The sequence below is a fragment of the Rattus norvegicus genome, chromosome 14 (assembly GCF_036323735.1).
Source record: "Rattus norvegicus strain BN/NHsdMcwi chromosome 14, GRCr8, whole genome shotgun sequence".
NCBI classification, from domain to species: Eukaryota; Metazoa; Chordata; class Mammalia; order Rodentia; family Muridae; genus Rattus; species Rattus norvegicus.
The window spans coordinates 81,987,919-82,013,145 of NC_086032.1; the positions used below are offsets into that span (position 1 = coordinate 81,987,919).

The 25,227-nt window shown below is 43.9% G+C and overlaps 1 protein-coding gene across 32 annotated transcripts in view; it reads right to left on the minus strand.

The window, feature by feature from the left end:
- Depdc5 (DEP domain containing 5, GATOR1 subcomplex subunit) overlaps positions 1-25,227 on the minus strand; it is a 130,616-nt gene that overhangs the window by 31,142 nt on the left and 74,247 nt on the right. For 21 of the 32 annotated variants that reach the window (XM_063273168.1, XM_039091988.2, XM_063273171.1 and 18 more), the window contains 6 exons: positions 19,740-19,857; positions 19,098-19,265; positions 18,105-18,324; positions 16,389-16,522; positions 8,031-8,136; positions 4,981-5,046 (listed from right to left, as the gene is read on the minus strand). In XM_063273168.1, coding sequence (XP_063129238.1) covers positions 4,981-5,046; positions 8,031-8,136; positions 16,389-16,522; positions 18,105-18,324; positions 19,098-19,265; positions 19,740-19,857 — 812 coding nt within the window. The remainder of the gene's footprint in view (positions 1-4,980; positions 5,047-8,030; positions 8,137-16,388; positions 16,523-18,104; positions 18,325-19,097; positions 19,266-19,739; positions 19,858-25,227) is intronic. The other 11 variants (NM_001107229.1, XM_063273173.1, XM_063273174.1 and 8 more) reach the window with 1 other exon arrangement.

Below are 25,227 nucleotides of genomic sequence, written 5' to 3' on the forward strand. Positions count from 1 at the left end.
GTCTCTCCCTCTACCTGGGAGGGAGGAATAGGATCGTAACTGGCCTACAACTACAGCCTTTCTCCTGAGAACCACCTATGAGCCATTAACATCCGCTTGCATCTTTCTAAAAACCAATTCCAACCTAGTTACCCTGTTACTCTGAAATCTTACACGTCTCTGAGCCAACACACTGTGAACTAACGCTAGAGAATATCTGTCTGAGTTGTGATCTCCACACAATGTCAGCCATTCACCAAGTCTACACTTTCAGTCAAATAACTTTCTTTGTACAGTACTATGAGTTCTGTGGTCCTGTGGTTCCTTATTTCACTGGCTAAAAACCCACCTCAATAGGTCTTCATGTTTCCCAACCCTCCTCATGCTACGGTCCTTTAATATAGTTAAGGTCGTGATGACCCTCAACCACAAAATTATTTTCATTGCTACTTCATGATTGCAATTTTGCTACTGTTATAAATTGCAATGTAAATATCTGTTAGGCAGGATATCTGATATATACCCCCCACACAAAAGGGTTGTTTGACCCCTAAAGGGGTCAAGACCTGCAAGTTACCTTAATGTTTCTTAATTATCACCACGATGGTTTCCAAGTGGTAGAGTGAGCCTGCTGAAGGAAAGTGGTCTGCTTGTCTCATTGCATTTAAGGTTCCTAAAGTGCAGAACTAAGTCCCACTCACCTACATCCCCACGGCATCACTAATAATCACATCTCAGACCAAATATTTACAAAGAATGACTAACCCTTTCAGCTCACTTCTGCAAAACAATAAAAGCCTCAACTTACAGTTCTTGAATAAGTCCTCCAGACAGAGCCTTCTCTTATCAGATATTTTGTTACATGATGTAAATACCTATTTTTCAACAGGCTTTGTCATCTCAGCACTACGGCCACCTGGGATCCAATGAATCTTTGTCCCAGGGTGGCCTGTGCACTGCCCCAACCCCACACATTAGATGCCAGTAATGCTACACACAGACGTGTTTAAAATGTTTCTAGATATTATCAGCTGTTCCACGAAATAAAGAATTGCCCTGGCTCTAACAGAATCACTGTACTTTCCCACTGCAAGGTTCAATGATTTAAGAAAAACAAAACAAACAAAAAAAGCCGACCACATAGGCTTCAATGGGTACCATCACCACCCAGAGAAGTAGAGCAAGAGGCAGCTGCAGTCCAGGCACCATCGGTGCACAGCCACCACCGAGGCTCTGGACAGGCCAACATCTTCCAGTTATTAAACACGTTGTGCTTCGTGAGCTACATCTCTGTTGCAACTCTTCATAAGAATATTGAAGTATGTTGCTGAAGAGACGGTTCAGTGGTTAAGAGCACTGACTGCTCTTCCAGAGGTCCTGAGTTCAATTCCCGGCAACCACATGGTGGCTCACAACCATCTGTAATGGGATCCGATGCCCTCCTCTGGTGTGTCTAAAGACAGCGACAGTGTACTCATGTACATAAAATAAATAATTCTTTTTAAAAAAGAATATTGAAGGGGTTGGGGATTTAGCTCAGTGGTAGAGCGCTTGCCTAGCAAGCGCAAGGCCCTGGGTTCGGTCCCCAGCTCCGAAGAAAAGAAAAGAGAAAAAAAAAAAGAATATTGAAGAATACTGAAGCAGCCATTCGTGAGTCAACAGCCAAAACCAACCAACCCAAGAAAGCAAAGTAACAAAATGAGCTGGGTGTGGTGGTGAACACATGACCAAGGGATCAATAGTTCAATACCATCCTCGACTACATGGTAAGTTCCAGAACAGACTAGATGGGCTGTGTGAGACAATGTCTCAAAACAAAAACAAAGGAACAACAGGCAAAAAGAGGTGGTGTATGTGTGCCTGTGTATGTCCCAGAAAGTTTTATTTACAAGAGCAAAATGGTGGGCCAGGTTTGCCTTGAATGCCTGACTTCTGCTCTGTATTACACATATCCTATCTTTCATGGACAATTTGCTCAGGTCCTACACCAGAAAAAGCCATGTTTTCCTGAAAACGGTGTTGTCTTTTTTTCCTGACCACTCAGAACCTCAGGAAGCTGCTTCCCACACTTTGGCTACAGGAAGCTTAGAGCTGAAATTAGCTCAAAGTTGTAGGTGCTTTACAAGGTCTTACCCTATATTGTTTTTCCCTTGGGTTTCCCTCACAGACATATTTTTATACAGGGAAGAAGGAAGCACTACTTAGACTTAGTGGGCTATTACAAAAGAAAGGGCTGGGCAGCGGTAGCTCACGCCTTTAATCCCAGTGCTCTGGAGACAGAGGCAGGCAGATCTCTTAGGTCGGCATGGTCTTCAGGGTGAGTTCTAGAACAGCCAGGGCTACAGAGTGAAACCCTATCTCAGCATGTGCATGTGCACACACGGGCGCATGCATGTACACGTACACACACACACACACACACACACACACACACACACACACACACACACACCTACCTTTGCAAGAGTCCCAAGAGAAGTTGTGAGGGAGATGTAGGGTGAAGAAGAGGGTGAATGGCTGTAAAAATATGTGTAAATAAAGCCAGGTGTGGTGTCTCATACCATTAATCCCAGCACTCAGAGGAAGAGGCAAATGTATCTCTGTGAATTTAAGGCAGCCTGGTCTACAGAGTGTGAGTTCTAGAGCAGCCAGAGTTTTATAGAGGCCCAGTCTTAAAACCAACAACAAAAAAGACAGATAAGTTAAAATTTGACTCTTACCAAAGTCCCTAAGCACTCTTTCTGCATACGGTTGCACACCTTTGTTCTTGTTATTTTTGTTATTATAAAATAAACAAAACCATGTGACATAAATGTTCTAAAATATGGTAGAGCAAGAAAGCTACTTACAAATCTTGGCTTTGGTACAATGTCAAGGTGCTTCTGTACAAACTGTACTTTAGAACCAATTATGTTTTAGAATCTATTTCTTCATCTATGGGATTTCATTTCTTGGAGGTAATGGTGTTTTTACAGCAAAGTGTGACTAAAATTGAATTATGTCAATTAATGCATATTGCTTATTACTCTTTGGTAATTTCATACATGAATACGGTATATTTAGATCACAGCCATTCACCCTCCTCTTCATGGACGATCAAATCTCTCAAAATGACAGTATTTGTGGATAACCTATCTATGCAAGTCACCCTGTGTGCATTCACAAGTTCAACCTTCTGACATTTCAACACAACACAGGTCACCTACAAAGTCAAACACTAGAATCACACAGTCCAGTTACAAAACAAAACACAGAATTTTAAAAAAATTATATGATTTCATATCGGGATGAACTCAGAGCTGTCCTGTAGCACATGAAGCCCACATGCGGGTTGGACATACTAGCATAAATCTAAATCATCTCTAATTGACTTTTTTTTTTTTTTTCCGGAGCTGGGGACCGAACCCAGGGCCTTGCGCCTGCTAGGCAAGCGCTCTACCACTGAGCTAAATCCCCAGCCCCTCTAACTGACTTTTAATACCTAAAGTGGAGAACAGCTATGAAGCAGCTGCTACATTACACTGTCTGAAGACTAGGCTACAGGAAAAAAGTCTGTACCTGTTCAGAATAGACATAATTTTTCCTCCCCAATATTTTTGATCTATGGTTGATGATGGATGGATGTAGAGGGCCAATTATACTAATTCTAATTAATCATGACTAATGATTAGAGCTCATGCTGTTCATTTACATATGCAAGATTAGAAGTGTGTTCATTTCTAAACATATAGATGTTTTCTACTGTTTCTAATGACTAACAAAAGCTTATTTGCACTATGATCAGAAATAAGCTTGTTATGAACTCACTCCATGTAATTTGTTGAAAACGTTTGTTGTTTCTAATACTCAAAATGACACCATTTAAAATCACTGTTAAGTTACTATTTCCTCTTACAGTGAGGATTAGATTTTACAACACCAGGAGAGATAAACATGTCTCATTCAAACGGGTAGAGTAGAATCACTAATTCCCCTATGACACTGACCTCCCACCATCATAGGCTGTTACAAAGATTCTATTTATGAAGCACTGGCCAAGTGGAAGCTCAGTGAGCTGCTTTTCTGAGATTCAGTAAAGAAGGACTCCTTACCCTCTCTACTGAGCCTGACAAGTAAGTCCTTTTCTCCTTAGCTAGACCCACTTTGCATAACCCTGGTCATTTTTTCAGATCTCTGTTACTAGTTCTCTACAGCTCAGTCAGTTTCATATAATACTTAGAAACCTCCATAAAGAGCAGGGAGCCCTATTTGCCTTCAAAGAGCAGTAAAAACAGTAATTACTAGTGCTAATTACACAGTGGGTTTGGAGTGAAGTTTTGTGGGTCATGGGTTTAAATCCCAGTTCTCTGTACTGTAGAAAGCAACTTCTTTGCCCTTTATTTCTCCACTTATAAACCAGAGTAACACTTTTACTTAACTGCTAGGTTATGTTCTAAGGTGAAATGAGATGGTGTGCTAGGCATATGGTAGGTAAAGAATTTTAAGGCCTGGATGACTTCATCCCAAATAAATGAAGGTCAGAGAGCAAGTGAGCTGTGGGACCACACACTGTTAGCCTATGATATAGCTCATGCCTATTTATAAATGATGGGGTTCTTGTTTCCCACCATTTCCTGCCATACTGTTTTAAATTTATCTTGGCTGTATGAAGAGGAGAAAAATAAGTGTTCAGTCCTTAAATACACACGTCATGATGCCTATAAAATATAAGGGGGCAGAGGATGCAATGTGGCGACAATGAGGTTCATGGCAATTGAGTGACCCACACAGCAGCCATGAGAAGCAATGGTCTGGTGCAGGTGTGGCAGGCTGTCCTCGCACAGGAATCTCTCCCATTCTCCTTTGCTGTGTGAACACCAAGACACCTTAGAGACAAAGCCAATTTCAGCTGCCCCTCAAATTTAGATTCAGTCCAATTTTATCTGCTCAGAGGTAAACAGAAGGCCAGCCTGAGCCTTCTGCCAACAGGATGGGCATGCACAGGCAGGAGTTTGGACTAACCTGAGGGTAGAAGGCAGATGATGCTGTGCGTGGGCTGCGGACAAACTCCATAAAGAAGGCCCCGTCCTGAAGTCAGAGGAGGAGGAAGCAACAGCAGCAGCAGCAGGTGCAAGGGAGCCAAGAAATGGATTGTGTATGAGAACAGGAGAGGGGGATGAAAAACAAGTAAATAAATAAATGAAAACAAGGAGGGAAGAAGAAAAATTAGGACGTGGGGGGATAGGGTGGGGCTGGAACAGGGAGCAGGACTGACCCAGAAAGACAATATCCAAATGCAAAGCACAAGCAAGAAACCACACCTCAGTCAGCAAAATACCATCCACGTGGGCAAAGGCACACGAGCTGGAAGCTACAGCCAAGCTCCTTGTGTACCTACGGATTGAATGCTTCTGACTTCCTTCAGATCAGTGCAAGGAAGAGGGACAGCCCCAAAGCAGTGTAGGGAACAGAGACATCTTGCCCTTCTGCCTGGGTAACAGCCCTCTAGGAGAGACACTGGAACCTAATATGTCTTCTGCCTGTTAGTTACTGAATGTGGTGGCAAAGAATCAATCAAGAGAAAAGCCCTGCGTAATCTGTGCGTGTGGGGGGTTAAAGGCGGCAGTACCTGCTCCTCTACTGCCTGAGTAACGAGTCAAAGTCAGCACTAATGCTCCGGCTTCCTGAAGCAGTCGCCCCTCTCTACTTAGGGCTGGGTTTAAATGCTGAGGCATTTGAAAAGTAAAAGGACAAAGAGGAGTCTCAATGATCTTCTGGTCCTTCAAGCCTTTGCCTTGCAGGAATGACTGTCATCAGTGCAGGAGTGGCAACTGACCAAGGTTGCTACTCTCCTTCAGTTCTAGTAAAATAATGGAGACATTTGATGTTCCTTTTTTTTTTTTTTTTTTTTTTTTTGGTTCTTTTTTTCGGAGCTGGGAACCGAACCCAGGGCCTTGCACTTGCTAGGCAAGCGCTCTACCACTGAGCTAAATCCCCAACCCCTGTGTTCCTTTCTTTTATCATCACGCCAGCATCTCCTAACAGCCACTGCAGACTTCAGAAGCACACCGTGCAAAGGCATGGCTGAAAATGTAGATGTATCATAGACACCGGAAGAGGTGCTTTCCAGGCATGCTTGCAGGGCTTCTCGTGGGATTTTTGCGTCTGGTTCTCTAATCTTGGAAGACACACCCCAGCACCATGGCTTCCAGAGGTCAGATGAGGAAAGTGAGCATCCTGAGGAGCAGCCCAGTTTGTGATCTCGAGTGCACTTCAACCTTCCTACAGTCTCTTTACTTTCCCACCTTACCTTAGGCTCCATCTCCAACGCTGAGAAATGACATATGTATAGAGGTCAGAAAAGGCCTGGGAGGCATGAGCCATCCCTGAATATAACACCTGAGGCACTGATGATACTAAGACCTATGCCACAGAAACGAGACCAAGGGGTTTTTTTGGTCTTGTTTTGTTTTGGGCCAAAAGAAAGTTCCTTTGTACATAGACTCTCTTTGGGATCTAAAGATATTCCTTTGAGCAGGGTTAGTAAACCACCACTTAAAGAGTAGATCTGGGGGCTGGAGAGGTGGCTCAGTGGTTAAGAGCACTGACTGCTCTTCCAGAGGTCCTGAGTTCAAATCCCAGCAACCACATGGTGGCTCATGACCACCTGTAATGAGATCTGATACCCTCTTCTGGTGTGTCTGAGGACAGCTACAGTATATGTATATAAAGTTAATAAATAAATCTTTAAAAAAAAAAAAGAGTAGATCTGATCACTCACCTGGTCTTCACAGGCTATGAGCAAAGAATAGCCTTTATGATTTGAGATGGTTATTGAAGTACTTATTCAGTACCTTTATTTTGCCATGAAGCCTTAAATCCACACAGAGTTGCTGATCTCTGTTCCACAGCCTCCAAGCTGCCTACAGTTTTGGTTGATACTTCTCTCATATTTTAATCCCTAGAGTATAATTCTAGTAATTTATATGAAGGTAATTAATCAGATCTATAGCCAAATAACTGCCTTAAAGAAGTTCATTAGCACCATTTAGAATTTTACATACCATAGATTAAATTCTATACAATTGGTAAATCTGCCCTTACCCCAGATCCTCTCTATAGTTCTGACTATCCTGGAACTCACTCTGTAGACCAGGCTATCCTCCAACTCACAGAGACCTGCCTGCCTCTGCTCCCTGGGTGCTGGGATTAAGGGCATGCCCTACCACACCCAGCTAAAATTTACCTCCAAGATGAGATTTAAACAAGCTTTAAACAAGCTTTCTGTGTGTATGTAGTTTGGGAACCAAACCCAAGGTCTTGAGTATGTAAACTGAATGCTCTACCTCTAAGCTCTAGCACAAGTTACTTTCGACATATATCTCAGGGACTGAGAGTTTAGTTCAGTTGTAGACTAGTTGCCTAGCGTGTAAAAGGCTTTGGTTGAATACCTAAAACTTAAAAGGAAAAAAAAAACCTTAAAAAATGACATGGAAAACTTTTATGATATGAGTAAAATTAATAAATATTAAGTTAGTAAAAGCTAGATAAGAGACCACAGAATCAGCTCACCCTCCACACAAAATAATGCGTCTGAACTTCCTAGAAGACACAAAAGTCAGACCTAGGGTTGTCTGCCATTCTGTTGCACTTGCTAGGCCTAACAAAGGCCTAGAGTCTCAAAGTTTTGTTTGCGTTTTTCTTTCCAAGTATTTCTCAGGAGTCTTCAACCAAACCAACAAGGAATAGGAATTGTGTGATCAAAACAGAACAGGCTTGTGCGGACTGTGCTTCAGGGATTTCCAGTGCCCTCCAGTAGAGTGAATGGGGACACTGGAGAAAAACTACACGGCAAACGGCAAAGCTCACGTCAGATCTCAGTCTGTGTGATTCGCATACTGCGCCTGAGTAGAAATCCACTCTGCCAGAACGAGAAGGTTCTGTGATGAAGGGTAACAGAACCTAAAGAGGGTTTGAGGGAGAGTTTATCTCCAGCATCAGCACAGTTGATCCTGCACTCATGGCCCTGGAGAGCACGCCGCATCAGTCCCCAGCTGGTGAGCCACCCTTACCTTGCGTGGGCTGTCCACATAGGTGGGAGTCATGGCAACACTGCTGTTCTCAGCTGGCTGAGTAGAGCTTTTCCCATGCACACTTGTCTGCTGTTCTCCTAGGCTCCTGGAGGAAGTAAAATATATGACTACAGTTTGCTGAGAGATCAGAAGAATCCAAATTAGTCTACAGGAGGACAGCACTGCTATTTCCACCTTTGAAACAAGCTTCTTTCTGCCTTGCTTTTCCTTCAGGCCCTACCTGGAACGCTTAACACCATTAACTGCTCCCCATGCCCAAGACAGGTTTCTCTGCCCAGGCAATTAAATTGTCATAAACAACCTGCACAGTATATGATAAAATGGTCCAGTTAAAGAACTTTCTAGGACTGGTGAGATGGCTCAATGGGTAAAGGTGCTTGCCACCAAGTCTACCAGCCTGAGTTGGATCACTGAACCACACGGTGGAAGAAAAGAACTAACTTCTTTAAGTTGTCCTCTGACCTCCCACACGTGCTGTACCACGTATGCTTTCCCTTCCCAATAAATGTAATAGAAAATAAAAAGCATTCCAAGAAGCAGGGTGTGGTGTCGCATACTTTCAATCCCAGGTGGATCTCTGTGAGCTTGAGGATGGCTTGGTCTACATAGAGTTTCAGAACAGCCAGAGCTGTATAATAGAGACCCTGTCTCAAAAAGACCAAAAATAAGAAGTGTATATATACATACATACATACATACATACATACATACATACGGCATAAATGAGGGGAGGAAGCAGAATAGGACAAGGGGAAGACACGAAGTACAGGGAGTGGGATTATGGGCAAGGCATGATACATGTATGAATACTTAATAACAAAACCCATGTTGTTTAAAACCTTTTTTATACTAAAATTTTAGTTTTAGAAAATCATTTGAGTGTAGAGAGATGGCTCAGTGATTAAGGCAAAAGCTATTCTTCAGGAAGACCTAGGTTTAATTTCCAGCACCCACATGGTGGTTTAACTTCAGTTTCAGAGGATCTAATACTTTTTTCAGGCCTCCTCGAACATCAGACATGAATGTGGTAACCCAGACATACATGTAGATAAAACACCCATACACATTAAAGACAGGCTGACTAAGATGATCGCTTGAGACTAGAAGTTTCAGGACAGTCTAGGTAACAGAGCAAGACCTCACTCATCCAACAAGACATTCTAAAATCAGCACTGCAGTAACATGCAATATCTACTAACTAGAGGGCTACGTGTTAGTTCTGTATACTTTTAAGGGATTTATGTTAATTTTTCTGACATAATTGTATTCCCTCCTTCCCCAAGTCATAAAGTAAGAGAAATATGACTTTCTTATGATATCTCATCTTATCTCAGTTCTAATGTAGATTAATGCATAGCTACATGTTTGGTTTCCAATTTTTTCCCAACTAAAATTAATCAAATGCAGTATATAATGAGTAATGTAAAGATGGTTTAAAGTATATGGGAGATTTAAAAAAAGAAAGAAAGAAACCTGATCATGGTAGCACAAAGCTATAATCCCAGCACTGGGGGGCTGAGCCAGGAGGATCACGAGTTCAAGCCCAGCCTAAGATACATATCAAAAACAAAAAGCAAGAGCTAAAGATACAGTTCAGTAGTAAAAGTCTTGCTGAGCACGGGCAAGGCCGTGTACTTAATCCCCAATACCTTGATCCCCTGAAAATTCACTGTAAGCTCCTGTATGGTGTTTACAGATCTCATTCTATTATTTGGTAAATTTGAAAAGACTCATGCAGTTTTACCACTGCTGTAATATGAAGAGAATCTCCTCCAGTTATCTGTGAGGTGACTCACATCCCCATGTGGATACACTAACTCCCAGAAGACTGGGTCCTCTGCAAGAGCAGCCAGTGCTCTTAACTACCGAGCCATCTCTCCAGCCCCTTCATCTTTTTTGAGACAGGGTTTCATGCAGCTCAGGCTAGCCTCCAACTTTCTATGTAGCTAAGGATGATCCAGAGTTCCTAAGTGTCCTGCTTTTACCTCTCTAGTATGGGAATGATAGGCATGTGTTACCATGACTGGGTTGTTGTTTTTTAAATCCTCCATATACTTTAAACTACTTTATATTACTTATGATAACCAATATAATATAAATACCATATCACACAGCACCGTTCAGGGGATCAGAAAAAAGTCTATGCATTTAGTACAGACTTTGTGTAAAAGAAAAGAATTCTACATTTATTTACTGGGGTGTGGTGTAGCACATGCCACAAAACCCGTGTTCGAAGTTGGAGAACAATCTACAGGGGTTGGCTCTGTCCTCCTCCCAGGTTGATTCTGGGGGATGCAGAGGACCCATTGGACTGCTGCGATGAGTACTGCACAGCCGAATTCTTAGCCTATCCTTTTCCGCAGACGGGCACATTATATAAGTGGCAGGGACAGCACCAACTGCAGAGCGTGCTGGCCTAAGCTCATGCCCCTCCCCTGAACAGCCACAGTCAAGGAAAGCTGTGTTGTCAACATCTGCGTTACCGCTGAAAGCTGCACCCTCTAGTTCCAGTGCCCACGTAAGTACCACTGAGGCTGTCACTGGGTATGTGACTGTACAGTGCCCAAATCTGTTTCTTTCCACTCCTTCCCAGAGGTGTTAAACCTAAGAATTCTCCTTAATAAATAGCTTACATCATATTTTGGTCTGTTTCCCCGGCAACCTAATCTGTAGCATTTTTCATTCTGACTCTACGTGGGTGGGTGGGGTGGGTGGGGGTGGGGTGGGTGGATGAAGAGATCAAGCCCATGTTCTCATGTCCACCACGGCAAGTGCTCTACCACTTTTGCTACCTGGCTGTGAGATAATCAAATATAAATAAAAGGTAAAATACATAAAAGGAGAGGATAATTTATAGGCAACCCTGCATGTTCAGCCATTAAAATTACATACTCGAAAATTGTTTCCTCTATTTCCCTGTCTACTCATGCTAATTACCTAGAAACAAATCATTCACATGTCATTTTAGCTGTACCACAGCAATATCTCTAAAAGAAAATAACCTTTAAAGAAACGTAACCACAACCAAATATTTGCCCAACTATCTCAAAAATGTTAGTGTGTCCAAAACAAGAGTCTGTGAAGGCCCGTGTCTGCAGTTGAAAAATCTCTTCCATCTCTTTGAAGGTGAACGCCTCACTCCTACCCTTGCAGCTTACCCCATGATGTATACAGTCCAGATGTGCTGAGTCCTTTATTGTTCACGCTTTCTTCCTTGGACTTCCTGAGGACTATGAGCTAGACCTAAAAGTTTAGTTAGATTTAGGTTCAACTGGGGGGCAAGGATTCTTCCTCTGTGAGCTGTGTACTGATGAGTCCCCAGTTCCTTTAATTCTTTAGTGAATATTCTACATTGATACAGTGATATTCTAGCATTCTGTTATTTATTAGCAAGAATATTTTAGAAAGAAAAAAAATCTGCAACTACTTGGTTATTCTGAGGTACACTTTATAGGAGAAGCAGAAGACACACTTGCTTCTCATCTTTGTCCGCCAATATCAAACTGTATTTCTCTATCACACTACAATATATTCTTCACTCAGTTTTCTTCCCAGTTACATCCGCAAGCACACACTATGACTTTCTTTGGCATGTATTGATGGCTGCAACAATGGGCTATGACTGGGACAGCAATGGCAGCCTCAGATGCCTCATATGCACATAACCACCCGCATTGAGTGAACTGGTTTCTAGGTGCTAACCCCACACCAGGAAGGCATTCATACCTGGGTGAGACTGTTCCTGTCCAATAGTTCAGAACCTGCTACAGTGAATACACGTAGATGTGAGAACATGTACAGGGCACAGTGTATTCTGAGGAAGGAGGGAAAGCAGCCAGTCCTACACAAAGCCTGCACCATGTGATTGGCAGGAGGAAGTCAGTTTATACTAAACACAAGATACAAGGAAGCAAACATCTTTTACTTATAGGTGGGTGGGGCACTATCACACTGTTAAACTATTTTTAGCATGAAGCCATTCTGCATAGAATGAGAATGTCTGTCTACATTGGGATATCCTCATCCCATAAAAGCAGAAAAGGTTTCAGGCCACTATCTGCTGCCCAGGCTAACCCACTGCTGTTAGTCAGCATGGAGCTGACTCTCAACAAGAGTCTGATGAAGGGAATGTGCATATGGATAAAGGCCGGCAGGGAACCGGAGGAGACAGTTATAGTAAGTCAGCAAGACTATAAAAAGAAAGCCCTTTCTCATGTTCCTGTAATGCTGGCCTTCACAACAAATACAACTGAATCTGCTTACTATAGTAGAAGAGAGAGAAAAGCAAACAAGCTTTAATCCCAGCTCTCAGGAGTCAGAGGCAAGATCTCTGTGAGTTCAAGGCCAGCCTGATCTACAGAGTGAGTTCTAGGACAGCCAGGGCTACACAAAGAAACCCTGTCTTGAAAAACCAAAAAAGAAAAAAAAAAGCACTGTGTAGTTAATCTACCTTCAGTCTCCCCAAAACCAAGCACATCAGCCAGGAGCAGTCATCTGGGGCAAGGAAGTGCCTCAAATCTCTGACCTGGCTCTTGTCATGGGTTAGCTGAAAGCCTCATCATCCACCCCAGGGAATGCTAAAAGCACAAGATGGCTTGCTTTTCCCAGTCTGAGCAGAAAGAGGCTCATTGGTGCATACTAAATAGTGACTCACCGACAAATTAAATTAAGATATTTTTTACCTCCATTTTCACACCACTCCCAGAAACATGTTTCTCGTTCTTCTCTGAAGTCAGGGAGAACCTGCTGGCAGAATCCGGAGGCCTTTCCTGGTCTTCCCAACAAGAGCCCAGCGCTCTCAGGAGGACTCATCTTGCCACTTTCCCATCTGCAGGCTTACAGGTATTCTGTTTTTGTTTGCACCTCTCTATCTATAGACCTTTCCTTGCAACCAAACCCTACCTCCTGGCACCCACCCACCAACCATTCTAGGCGTGGGACTCATCCCTGAAAACACACCGTGCAGGCTAGAGCCATCTCAGAGGGAACGCCCACTGAGGAAATGCCTCTGGACACTTAGGCTGAAGGCGAGCCTATAGTGCATGTTCTTAATCAGTGATTTTGGGACAGGCCCAGTTCACTATGAGTGGTGCCATCCCTAGGCTGGTGGTTCTGGGCTCTATAAGAAATAAGGCTGAAAATACAGAGGCGAATGCCAGCAGCAAACCACTGAACTGAGAATAGGTCCCCTATTGAAGGAATCAGAGAAAGAACTGGAAGAGCTTGAAGGGGCTCGAGACCCCATATGTACAACAATGCCAAGCAACCAGAGCTTCCAGGGACTAAGCCACTACCTAAAGACTATACATGGACTGACCCTGGACTCTGACCTCATAGGTAGCAATGAATATCCTAGTAAGAGCACCAGTGGAAAGGGAAGCCCTGGGTCCTGCTAAGACTGAACCCCCAGTGAACTAGTCTATGGGGGGAGGGCGGTAATGGGGGGAGGGTTGGGAGGGGAACACCCATAAGGAAGGGGAGGGGGGAGGGGGATGTTTGCCCGGAAACCGGGAAAGGGAATAACACTCGAAATGTATATAAGAAATACTCAAGTTAATAAAAAAAAAAAAAAGAAATAAGGCTGAGCAAGCCATGAGACGCAAGGCAGTAGGCAGCACCCCTCCCTGACCTCTGCAGCAGTTCTAGTCCTGCTGGGGTGGCTGTCCTGACTTCCATCAATGATGAACAGTGATGTGGAAGCATAAGTCAAAGAAATCTCCCCAAGATGCTTTTGGTCACAGTGTTTAAATCACAGCAATAAGATCCCTAACTAAGAGACATATTTTTGCCAAAGACACTGAAAACATATTTTATAATATTAAGGAATTATAATTTTATAATAAATTAGGATATTATATTAACTTTTTTCAAGTCACATTTTTTAACTGGGAGCACACCTGCCACAGTACAAGTGTTGAAGTCAGAGGACAACTTTCATGGGTCAATTCTCAATGCCACAATGTGGGTCCCAGGAATAAAACCCACGCCATAAGTCTTGGTGGCAAATACTTTGACCTGCTGAATCATCTTGCCATCCTGGTTTGGTATTTTTTTTAAAAGAAAACAAATTTATTACAGATAAGAGTGTAATTGAGATAAGAGTGGGATTGAGAAATAAAAGGGAATATAAAAATATAAAGATCCACGGGCTATAAATCAAACAGGAGTGGCCAAGGGCAGATGACCACTGCAACGGGTAACTAGAGAGGGACTTACCATTCGACTCAGTCCACATTTTTCCATCTGTTTCAAACTTTTCATTATAACAAAACCAAATGTGCTAAGTGAATCCTCCCGCTACGAGACCATGGAAGGGAGGCCTGCTATTCGACTCTCCACACTGTCTCCAGATGAATTTTCCATACCTCAAGCCCTCTTGCCCAATCACCTCTACTTTCTGAAGCCAATGTGTGAGAGTTCTTACTAGATGCAACATGGAACCATACAATAGGGTAGACAGGGCCTCCCCGAACCCCACCGCATAACATCTGTACAAGGAGCCCCCATCATCCCACCTTCTATAACTTCATAAACTACATATCTACAATGAAACCAGCAGACTGAAATCCTCCATCCTCAGTAGAAAACTGTCAGGTAATCTGACTGATGTAGGTCCAAGAAGCAGGCAAGCAGACAAGGGAAGCAAATCTACCTTGGGGGATGAGAGTGGACAGGACTCATCTGCACATACATAGTAATGCTTCCTCTTTTTGCTGGGTTCCACCTTCCCCCAGAAACTCTTTGCATACTGCACGGCCATCTTATATCCCAGTTCCTGTGGTACTCTCCATGTCCTCCTCACAAAGCCAGGTGTCATTCAAATGATGTACTGTCAACTGCAGCATTTGCTATTTATAATGGGGCCACGTAATCAAGTGCATGACTGAAGGTGCAAGACGAGTCACCTCAGGGAGAGGGCTGTGTACAGTGACACAGACATGTAGCTCTGTCATGTGGGAGGTAGAGGCACAAAGATCAGGAGTTCAAAGTCATCCCTGGCTACATAGGCTGGAGAGATGGCTCAGTGGTTGTAAGAGCACACTGTTCTTACAGAAGACCCCAGTTCAGTTCCAAGCACCCACGTGAGGCAGCTCACCCGTACCTCCATCTCCCAGGAGATATGATGTCTCTGGCATCCCAGAGACTCAGGAGGCTGAGGCAGGAAGATCACTTGAGTTTGAGCACATCTTGGACAACATAGCAAGATCCCATTCCCTAATTAAGACAAGCATGGTGGTCCATACCTACTAATCCCAGCTCCCAGGAGGCTAAGGAAGGCATACCACGAGGTTGAGATGATAGAAAACTACAACAAAGATTTTAAGCTAACCTAGGCTACATTGCCAGACTTATCTTAAAACAAATACAAAAATGAAAATAATAACAAGATTAACCATAGACAGGGCTGGGAGACGGCTCGGTAGTTAAGAGCATATGTTTCACTTACAGATGACCCTGGTTAAGTTACCATCCTCCTTAAGTCCGTCTTCTGGCTCTGCAGGCATCAGGTACCCACATGGTGCACAGACATATGTGGGCACCATTGATTAAAACAGAGAGTGCTTGCCGAACAAGCACAGAGATGAGTTTAGATCCCCAGCATCTACTTAAAGGCCAGTTATAGGCAGGTGTGCCTGTAACCTCAGGCCTGTGGAACAGGGGGAGACAGAGTCTGAGAGCCTGATGGCCAGCTGGCCCAGCCAATAGGCTAAGCTCTAGCTTTAGTGAGAGACCTTGTGAGGAAACAAGGTAGAGAGTGACAGAGAAGGACAGGCAGCGTCCTCCTTCGGCCTCTATAACATGTGTGTGGGAATGGGCGACATACAGAGATGCATACATGATACCCATACAAACTTTAAGAAAAAACTAAAGAAAATGTTCTGTGGCTCAAATCTTGTGTCTGTAGTTTGAATAAAAAGCCAGACTTCAAGTGTTTAACTGCAGGCCTGTTTTGTATTTGACACTCCACAGGTATTAGCTTCACTTTCTGGCCATGTAAATGTCTTCCTTTAAAAAAAACAAACTTAGCTTTATTTCATGTAAATGCCTGTTGCTTACATGTAAGTCTGTACACCATGTATGTACCGTGTCCACAGAGGTCACAGAAGGTGGTAGAACCCTTAGAGCTGCAGTTGCAAACATGTGGGTGCCAGCATGGGTGCTGGGAACTAAAGTTAGGCAGTTACTCCTCTTAGCTGCTGAGATACCTCTCTAGCCCCGTACCTCTGAACTACATATGGAAATTATACTTCACCTTGGTCAGACAACTGAGGCCCTGAGATGCCTTAAAGCCTACTGGGTCCCTGGAGAGAGGTCCCTTTGTAACCAGGTACTTACTTCTGACTAGCCTCCATCTCCAGCAGGGCAGACAGAGCTGAGGTTCCTTTCTTCCCGACTGGGGGGCCCGTTGACTCGAGAGAGTGTGCGGAGATGGGCCCGGTCATCTGCAAGCCTTTCATGGCAGTCCCTTTCTAAAGCATGGAGGAGGAGACGGTTCGTTAGCCCAGGGGGCTCTGAGACTTCCCTGCTTCTCGGTTCACACTGTTGCTTCTTTGGACCCAGCAGAGGGACACAGCAGAGGAACACAGCTAACCCAGCAGAGGGACACAGCTAACCCAGCAGAGGAACACAGCTAACCCAGCAGAGGAACACAGCTAACCCAGCAGAGGAACACAGCTAACCCAGCAGAGGGACACAGCAGAGGAACCCAGCTAACCCAGCAGAGGGACACAGCCTCTGTGTTCAGTGGACATAGAAGGAGCGAAGGCTCAGAGAGGTTGATGTAACCAAGTAACTGCAAATCGCACTGGAACTGGAATGCAAAGTAACGTTGGCTCTTCTCACACAAATATTCTAAATGTTTCCATGCACAACTGATCTTGTGTATAGATAGATGGTAGCTGATATGGGAAACGGAGCCTGAGGTTAAAAATAGGGTTGATGAAGGACCACTATCACAGGATTAGAATTAATGAACTACTAATATACAAACTAGAATGAACCCCAAAGCAGAAAGCTATTAAAAGAAGCAAGCCCCAAATGGCTTTATATTGTATGATATCGTTTTAAAAACATTGGAAAGACTAGTGGTTGCTAGGAGATAGAGATCGGAAGGCTGTAACTGCAAAGGGCAGCATGAATCGGTTTTGTTTGTCCTTTGAGTTGGGGGATCAGAGTCAGTTTGTCAAATGTCAGGCAGGTGGTCTACCTCTGAGGAACCATTTGTTTATTTATTTTTTTAAATATTTATTTATTTATGTATTTTATGTATATGAGTACGCTGTAGCTGTCTTCAGACACAACAAAGGGGGCATCAGATCTCATTGCAGATGGTTGTGAGCCACCATGTGGTTGCTGGGATTTGAACTCAGGACCTCTGGAAGAGCAGTCAGGGTTCTTAACCACTGAGCCATCTCTCCAGCCCAGAACCATTTAACCATTTATTTTGATTGTGGTGTTTGGTAACATGAATTCCTGTATTTTGTACACACACACACACACACACACACACACACACACACACACACACACACGAGTCGATTGTACTATATGTTAATTTAAGAAAAAAATGCTCAATTGTGTATCTGCCTGTGGTTGTTGCCTGGGTGGCTTCAGGTCTATCCTGTAGCCTTCATAAGCCTCAGTTTCTCCACAGAGTGGCAGTGTATGACTGAAAGGAAAGTGACGGACACTTTCTAAAAGGAAGGTCAGCTGCTGTTAACCTCTCAAGAGCTTTTACTCTGTAATTCAGTACTTCAGTGCCTGATCCGGGGTCCCACTTGGGGATTACACAATGGCTGCTCTGTCCTCAGCTAGAAGGGGCAGCTAGTCATAGAGCAAGGTCCAGTCACTGTTGGCACCAATGTCCTCTCTTTCATCCTACAACAACAGGTGGGAACATCCTGACTGGAATTTCAGGCACATGTTGGGTAGTCATGTGGCTGATCCCACATGGTAGTCACATGAGCTAAGTCATCTGGCTGATGAGAGAACAGGGGAATGGACTGCACCAGGCTGGCTGCGGGAGCCAGGAGCTCAAGAAACAAACCTTACCCGAATCATGCGGTCTGACCGGTGGCGCCTGCGGATGCGGTTCAAGCCCTCTACAAAGCGAATAAAGCCATCTAGAAGCTGCCACTCATCTTCATCTGCACGGGGTTTGTCCCCGTAGATGTCACAGTGCACTTCCCCTTCTGTGATGCGCTTGGTGGCAGTGACACAGGCTGGCAGTAGTAGAAATCGGGTTCTCCAGAACTTCAGAGACTCGATTAAGCTATAGTGGAGGTGGCAGAGTGGTGGTAAGAAAGGCCTCCCAGGGTGCTCTCTGTAGTCCTGCTTTGCTGCCCCAAGACACTACACACAAAATCACAAGGAAGACCACAAGGTGGCTTCCCTTTAACCCCAGAGCCGTGAGACGCCCCTGTGCCCCCACCCCCAGTGAAGCAGCTGCCCGCTCTCAATTGCAAAGCAGATAGAAAAGATTATATATGAGACATTATATAACATTACATATGAGACAACCACAGCCACAAGGCTACCAGACAATGAGGGAATGCTAAAAGCACAGGGTAATATGAATCTTTATGTTTGCTAAAAATGTTAGCTCTGCACACAAGCACACGTGAGCACACACACAAAGACTAATTTACATAAGACAATGCTGAATCATGGCTGTAGCTAGGTGGCCTCAGGCACATCCTACAATCTCTATGGGCCTCAGTTCCTCTACTGAGTTCATATTCTATGTGACACTTGCACCAAAAGCCACATTGTAACTGAGTTTCTCCTTCCAACTGCAATAAAATATACACGATAAAATATATCACTTTAGCCCATTTTAACTGTGTTTGCCAGTGGCATTGAGTAGACTCACACTGCTATGTAACTGTCACTGTTAATTAGCCACACAGAGCTTAACACATGCAGGTATGTTCTGTTCTTCCCATTTTAGGGAAATCAAAACAGACATCAGACAAAAGGACAAAGGTGTTAAAAGATGCACATATCCAAAGCAGCGGGGATGGGAAGGTGAAGCCGCTCTCTAACCTGAAATCTTCGGAGCCGGCAGAACAAATGTACTGATCTAAGTAATTCCACTTGTATTCCTCTAGCCGTTCATGGCAGAATTCCACCCAACAGGAGACAAACTCTGAGTCAGAGTGGGAAGGGCAGAGGCTGTAGGTGTAATGGATCTGGGCAGATTCATAAGGGTACCTGAAAAGACAAAGGCATGCCTGGATACTTAAAAGCCATCCAAGCACTCCGCTGCCACTGCCCACGACCACCGCCACCATGACCACCGCCACCACGACCACCGCCACCCTTCTCTGTCTCACTGTACTGGTACTATCCTGTACAAGAACTTTACTTAGTACTGTCCTGGGCTCAGTCCCCCAATACAGAAATCAGTCCATCCTAGAAGACTGATGAACGTTTCTCAGCTCTTCTTAAACTTATCATTCTTTTCTTTGACTTTAATATGCTTGATGTGATCATGCTATACTTTATAAACTGAATCAGTTGCCTTTTGGAAGTAGTAAACTATAAACTTAAAGTTATTTTAAGGCAAAGCCAAAATTCTAAGGGACTTATTCTATTTCCTATCCACATCTTGTCTAATACACATAATTTAGTATATAGACAAAATTCAAGATGGTAACCGAGGACAGTAAACGTCCAAGGACTCACTTGGGAAGGTAACGAGTCACTGTGATCATCTTGTCCTTAAGTGTCACCTTATGGAAGGTTCTGCCCATACTCAGCCAATACTGGCCCTCCTCTTCAGGGCGGTTTCGGGACACAAGGCCTGGTAGAGAAAATGATTGCTTTTATCCACAAAGATACAAATAAAGAGAAACAAAAGAAGAAACAAATGTTTTGAGAGGCAACTCACAGAAGCTTCATTCTTGGTTAAAAAATAAAATTCCAGAAACTGTCAGATAATTCCGTCATTAAACCACCTAATAGCGAATCAGAGAAGAAAGTGCTAAAAGCACTCAGATGCCCACTCCAACCCTAATGCAGTCCTCTGGAGTGAACGTTAATAGGTTTGGGGAAACTGTGGGATTGAACGAAGCTCCATCCACCCCAGCACATCTAGGTCCTCACCTCCTGGCCTGCGCTCCAACTCCTCCCCATGGCTCCTCCCAGCTTCGGTCTGAAAGGAGCACTTACTTATTTATGCAATTTTTGCCCCACACATCTGCTTGGATACTGCTTCTGCATTCTATTCCTGAACCACTAACTGAAATATTATGGATTAAAAAAAAGGTCCACACTTATTTACTTTTTGTGTATTCGTGCAGGAGTTTAAGAACATATGTCAACTATAGCATGCACATGTGGAAGTCAGAAGACAGTTTGTCCTGTATGTGGGTTCTGGGGATCAAACTCATTCAGGTCATCAAGCATAGCATAAGTGCCCTTACTGGCTGAGCCGTCTCTCCAGCCCATCTTATGGGTAAATTAATATCACCATCAAAGGCAACTTCCTGGAGAAAGCTGTCAGACACCGCCAGCCTTGTGAGTATCTTATATGTAGTTCCTTAGGTGTGTGTCTCTCCAAATAAAAACTCTCAAGAGGTTTACGGACTCAGGCACCGTAGTGCATATCCATAGCTTCAGCAACCCAGGACACTAAGACAGGCAGATTGCTTGAGTCTTGAAGTTAGAGGCAAAACTGGGCAACACAGTGAATCCTTGCCTCAAGAACAAATTAAACTTAAATTTAAAATAAAGTTCCAAGAGGCCAAATCTAAATATAGTTTATTTTTATATTAGCTCCTTTTAAAAAGGCCTTGCCCAGAGTAGGTTTAACTGAATTAAACACAGCAGAGTCAGGAATGACAAGGAATCAGAAAAATATGACAAGTGTTCAAAAGAATAAAACTGTGCTATAAAGAACAAGCAAGCCGGTGCTGGTACCCGCCTTTAATCCCAGCACTCAGGGGCGGAGGCAGCAGGTCTCTGAGTGTGAGGCTGGCCTGGTCTACAGAGTGAGGTCCAGGACAGATGGTACTATAGAGAAACCCTGTCTCAAACAAACAATAACGAACAAGCAAGCAAGCAAAGAGCAGCAGCCCAGCCCAGGCAAGATCCTCACGACCTGCAAACAAAGTGTGCTGCTCTCTCTTGTTCAGCTCAGAGAAACGGTCACAAGGGGCAGGCTACTTGAAGTGCTCGGGAGAATAAAGGGCAGCAGAGTCTGAGAGGATCTGACTGTGATTGTTTCAAATCTCCGTAAGTCCTGCTTTCTGCAGCTAAAGAGGACCCCATGAGCACCCTTCATTTCTGCTACCAACAACCTGCTGGCTGTCAGGAAGAGCATCCAGCTCAGCTCCCCAGCACCTCATCCTCACCAGGAGACCCCAGTAAGCAAACAGGAATTCGTAGTTCAGTTAATGTGTGCCTCCCGGGGTGTACAGAAACCCCAAGATTCAGCTGGAACAGGTCCTTTGCGATCAATAAACCCGGAACAGGGAGCAGCATGACTTGGCTGTGAAAGCAACTTTCCAAGTAACGATAGTAACAGGATCCCCGTAATTTATATTATCAGGGAAATAAGAGCTCTCCTCTGACAGCTAGCCATGAAGAATAAGGGCCACGAATCAGTCAGGACCAGACTAGATGCTAGAATTACAGATTCCTAAGGGACGTTAACTATCAACTCAAGGTAGGCAGACTAGATGACATCTAAAAGTAAATTAATTACTGCTCCTTGGGTTAAAAAGTTAAACTCTTCCCGAGGCCCTGTGTGAACTAACATGTCTAGCCACAACTCCAGGGCACTCTAACACTAGCTTTCTTTCATTTTTTTAAAATTTTATTTATTTTTTTCTGGTTTTGTGTTTTTTATTGGGGTTTATCATGGGCAGGAGGAGCTGCCACTATAAGGTGCCCTCCCACCAAGCAGGTCCACTCTAATCCTCCTCCCGTGCCTTCTGGGACTTTTTCTTTTTCTTTGTGCTGCTCTCTGTACAGCTAGCAGCAGCCTCAGGCGCCTCAGAAAATTCCCTTTCCTTCTTAGGGGTAATTTTTTTTTAAACAGTAGCTTTCTTTTTGGTATGCAAAAATTATCACAATGTTTCTTGCTACAAGGCTGTCCTGCACACACACAAACTGACTCTTCTCCTGCATGCTCGTCCCTTCAACTTCCCCATCTCTCCTGATGACTTACAGAAGTCATTATTTCAGGTTTAAGTTCAAACACCACCTCATCCCCAAGCCTCCAAACCACACCAAACTCCAAGCTAAAGAGGTCTCACGGGACTTGAACTGACTTTTCCCTCCCAGTCTTTATCACAGCAGACGCATTTCTCTTTATTGAGCTATAAATTTCCCTGCCTAGCAGTGTCAAAAACATTGTCGAATGAATAAGTGAATGAGTGACCACATATATTATTTACTGTTCATTACATTCCAGGCACTGTCATCTCCACTGTGGAAGTAAAGGGGATGAATCCAAAATGGTCTCCGTTAAAGTGCGTTGGTGGTACAGTGGTGACCATAGCAACCTCCCAAAATGGTCGTGGCACCCCGAAAGGGTCACACAGATGAAGCCAGGTGTGACAGAAAACACCTGAACCCCAATAGTTGGGAGGTGAAGCAGGAAGATCAAGAGTTTAAGACCGGCCTGGACTATAAAAGACCCTGCCTTAAAAACAAACAAACAAACAAACAAACAACAAACAAACAAAGAACAAAACCAGGAGGCTGTACAATGTGAGGAGAAGGCAGCAAGTCACAAACGTCAAAGGTGACTTCTAAGAGAATATCAGAGGCCCACAGCTTCATCTACGAGGCCTGGACTGGCTGCCAACTAAGTCCACACACCAGATCCAGACTTCTTTAATTTGCTGGCCAGAGGAGCTTTACTAGAACCAACAATGATCTGAAGTTTTACACTGGCCAAATAGGGAAGTGGAGGCTTCATTGGGAACAACGAAGAAGCCAGAGACCAAGACAGTCACTGGCTATTTCAGGACATGATTATTGCTTTCCAACTCCAGGCATCCACACTTGATTCCTCCTGTTACACTTATTTGAGACGAGTTCTCCACAGCTTGTCTCTTCCTCAGTTAGGGTCACCTGCTAGTCACTAGTGGGTGGCTCATGCTTGAATCGGGTCACTGAGCTTCAGTAATTAAGAAGAAAGATGAACACAGACTAGGGGGAAAAGAACAAATGTATAAATGAGTAGAGAACTTGTTTCCTGTGCGTGAGGTCCAGGAAAAAAAACAAAGACACAATAAAAAGCGCAGTGGTCGGAGAGACGCTCAGTAGTGAGGACCACATACTCCTAGTCCAGAAGTCCTGAGCTTGGTCCCAGCACTCACGCTAGACCTCTCACAACCGCTTGAATAACTCCAGCTCTGGGGGATTTATACGCCCCTCGCTGGCCATTGTGGACTGTGTTGCTCCACAAATAAATTAAAAAACAAACAAACAGTAAACTTAGATTTAGGCACCATCTGAGAACCTGTTGTGTAACAGGTAGGTGTAACACTAGAAACCCACTTCCAGTTTTAAAACGTTCACTATATACTTGATAACTAAGGATCAACTTGGCCTTCTACTATTCCTAGTTGTCTAAACCAAACTATATCATACCTAAAATTAATCATATCCCCTTTTTGAAAAGAAAATTATAGGGCCAGGCATAGGGGTGCATACCTTAAATGCCAGCACTTCAAAGGAAGAAACAACTAGCCCTTTGGGTTTGAGGTGAGCCTGCATGGTTTATACAGTGAGTTATAGTCCGGCCAGAGTCTACAACAGGCTGGACGGTAAAACCCTGTCTCAGAAAACAGAAAAAGGAAGTGATGAAGGAATAGAGGGAGGGGGAAGGGAAATGGAGAAGAAGAGAGGGAGGGAGATTAAGAAGAATAAGGTTGACCACCTTTAATCACGGTACTTGGAAGGCAAAAATAGGCGGAACCCTGTAAATGTGAAAAAATCCTGGTCTAGAGTCCAGGGCTACACAGAGAAATCCTGTCTCAAAAAGATGAAATATTTATGTTATTTTTATTTGTATCCGTGTTTGCCTGAATGTATTGATGGGTCAACCTAATTCCATCTTAAGGATGGAAGCCATTCTGTAAAGGTCAGAACATGTTCATTTCTGTTTGCTGCAAAATTCAAGTTGACAGTGCTTTAACCAGCTCTGGGATGCGACATGCTCCGCACCCTATGAAGTTTGACTCACACCTTGAATGTACCCTGATAAGATAAGATGTAAGATGTTCTTCCAAATAGTTTTGAAATGTTTAGCCAAGTTCCTACATAACCAAAACTCCTTTGGAAATCCCTCAACCCTTGAAAACCCCCTATTCTTATAGTGGTTTTGGGTTTGGTTTTGGTTTTGGGGATTTTTTTGGCTATATAAACCCCACCTCCTCCTATGTTTGATGTTATTTTTCCAAAATCCTGCTTTAGGGAGATAGCCCAGTCTGACAGAAAATAAAGTTTACTTAATTTGAACAAAGAATTTGGGTATTGGTTTTACTTTCCTACAGTGGGATTGACAGTATGTGTAGTACTGGGAATAAGCCACCATGTGAGAGCTTGGAATCAGAGACCAGGGCTCTCTGCAAAGTAGCCAGTGCCCTTACCCTTCTCTCAAGCTCCTAGAGTGGGTCTTGTGTTTTTGTTTTCAAATAGGGTATTACTTTGTAGTGGAGGCTGACCTTTATCTCACCATGTCTGGGCCACCAAACCTGATTGAAGTGGTTTTCTTTACCATTGTTATTTCTTTGTGTTTGAGTGCTAGTGATGGAACCCAGGGCCTAATGCATGCTGGACAAGTATGCTACCACGGAGCTGTACCACCCTCAAAAGGGCTCAAGTGCCAGTGGGTTTTCATGTCAACCTGACACAAGCTATAGTCATCAGACAGAAGGGAGTTTCAGTGAGAAAATGTCTTCATAAGATCTGGCTTACGCAAGCCTATCAAGCAGTTTCTTACTTAGTGATTGGTGGGGGAGGGCCAGCCCACTGTGGGTATGCTATCCCTAGGATGGTGATCTTGGGTTCTACAAGAACAGGCTGAGCAGGCCATTGGGAGCAAGCCAGTAAGCAGTACCCTCCATGGCCTCTGCATCAGCTCCTGCCTTCAAGTTCCTTTTGCCCTGTGTGAGTTCTTGTTCTGACATCCTTCAGTGATAAACAGTGATATGTT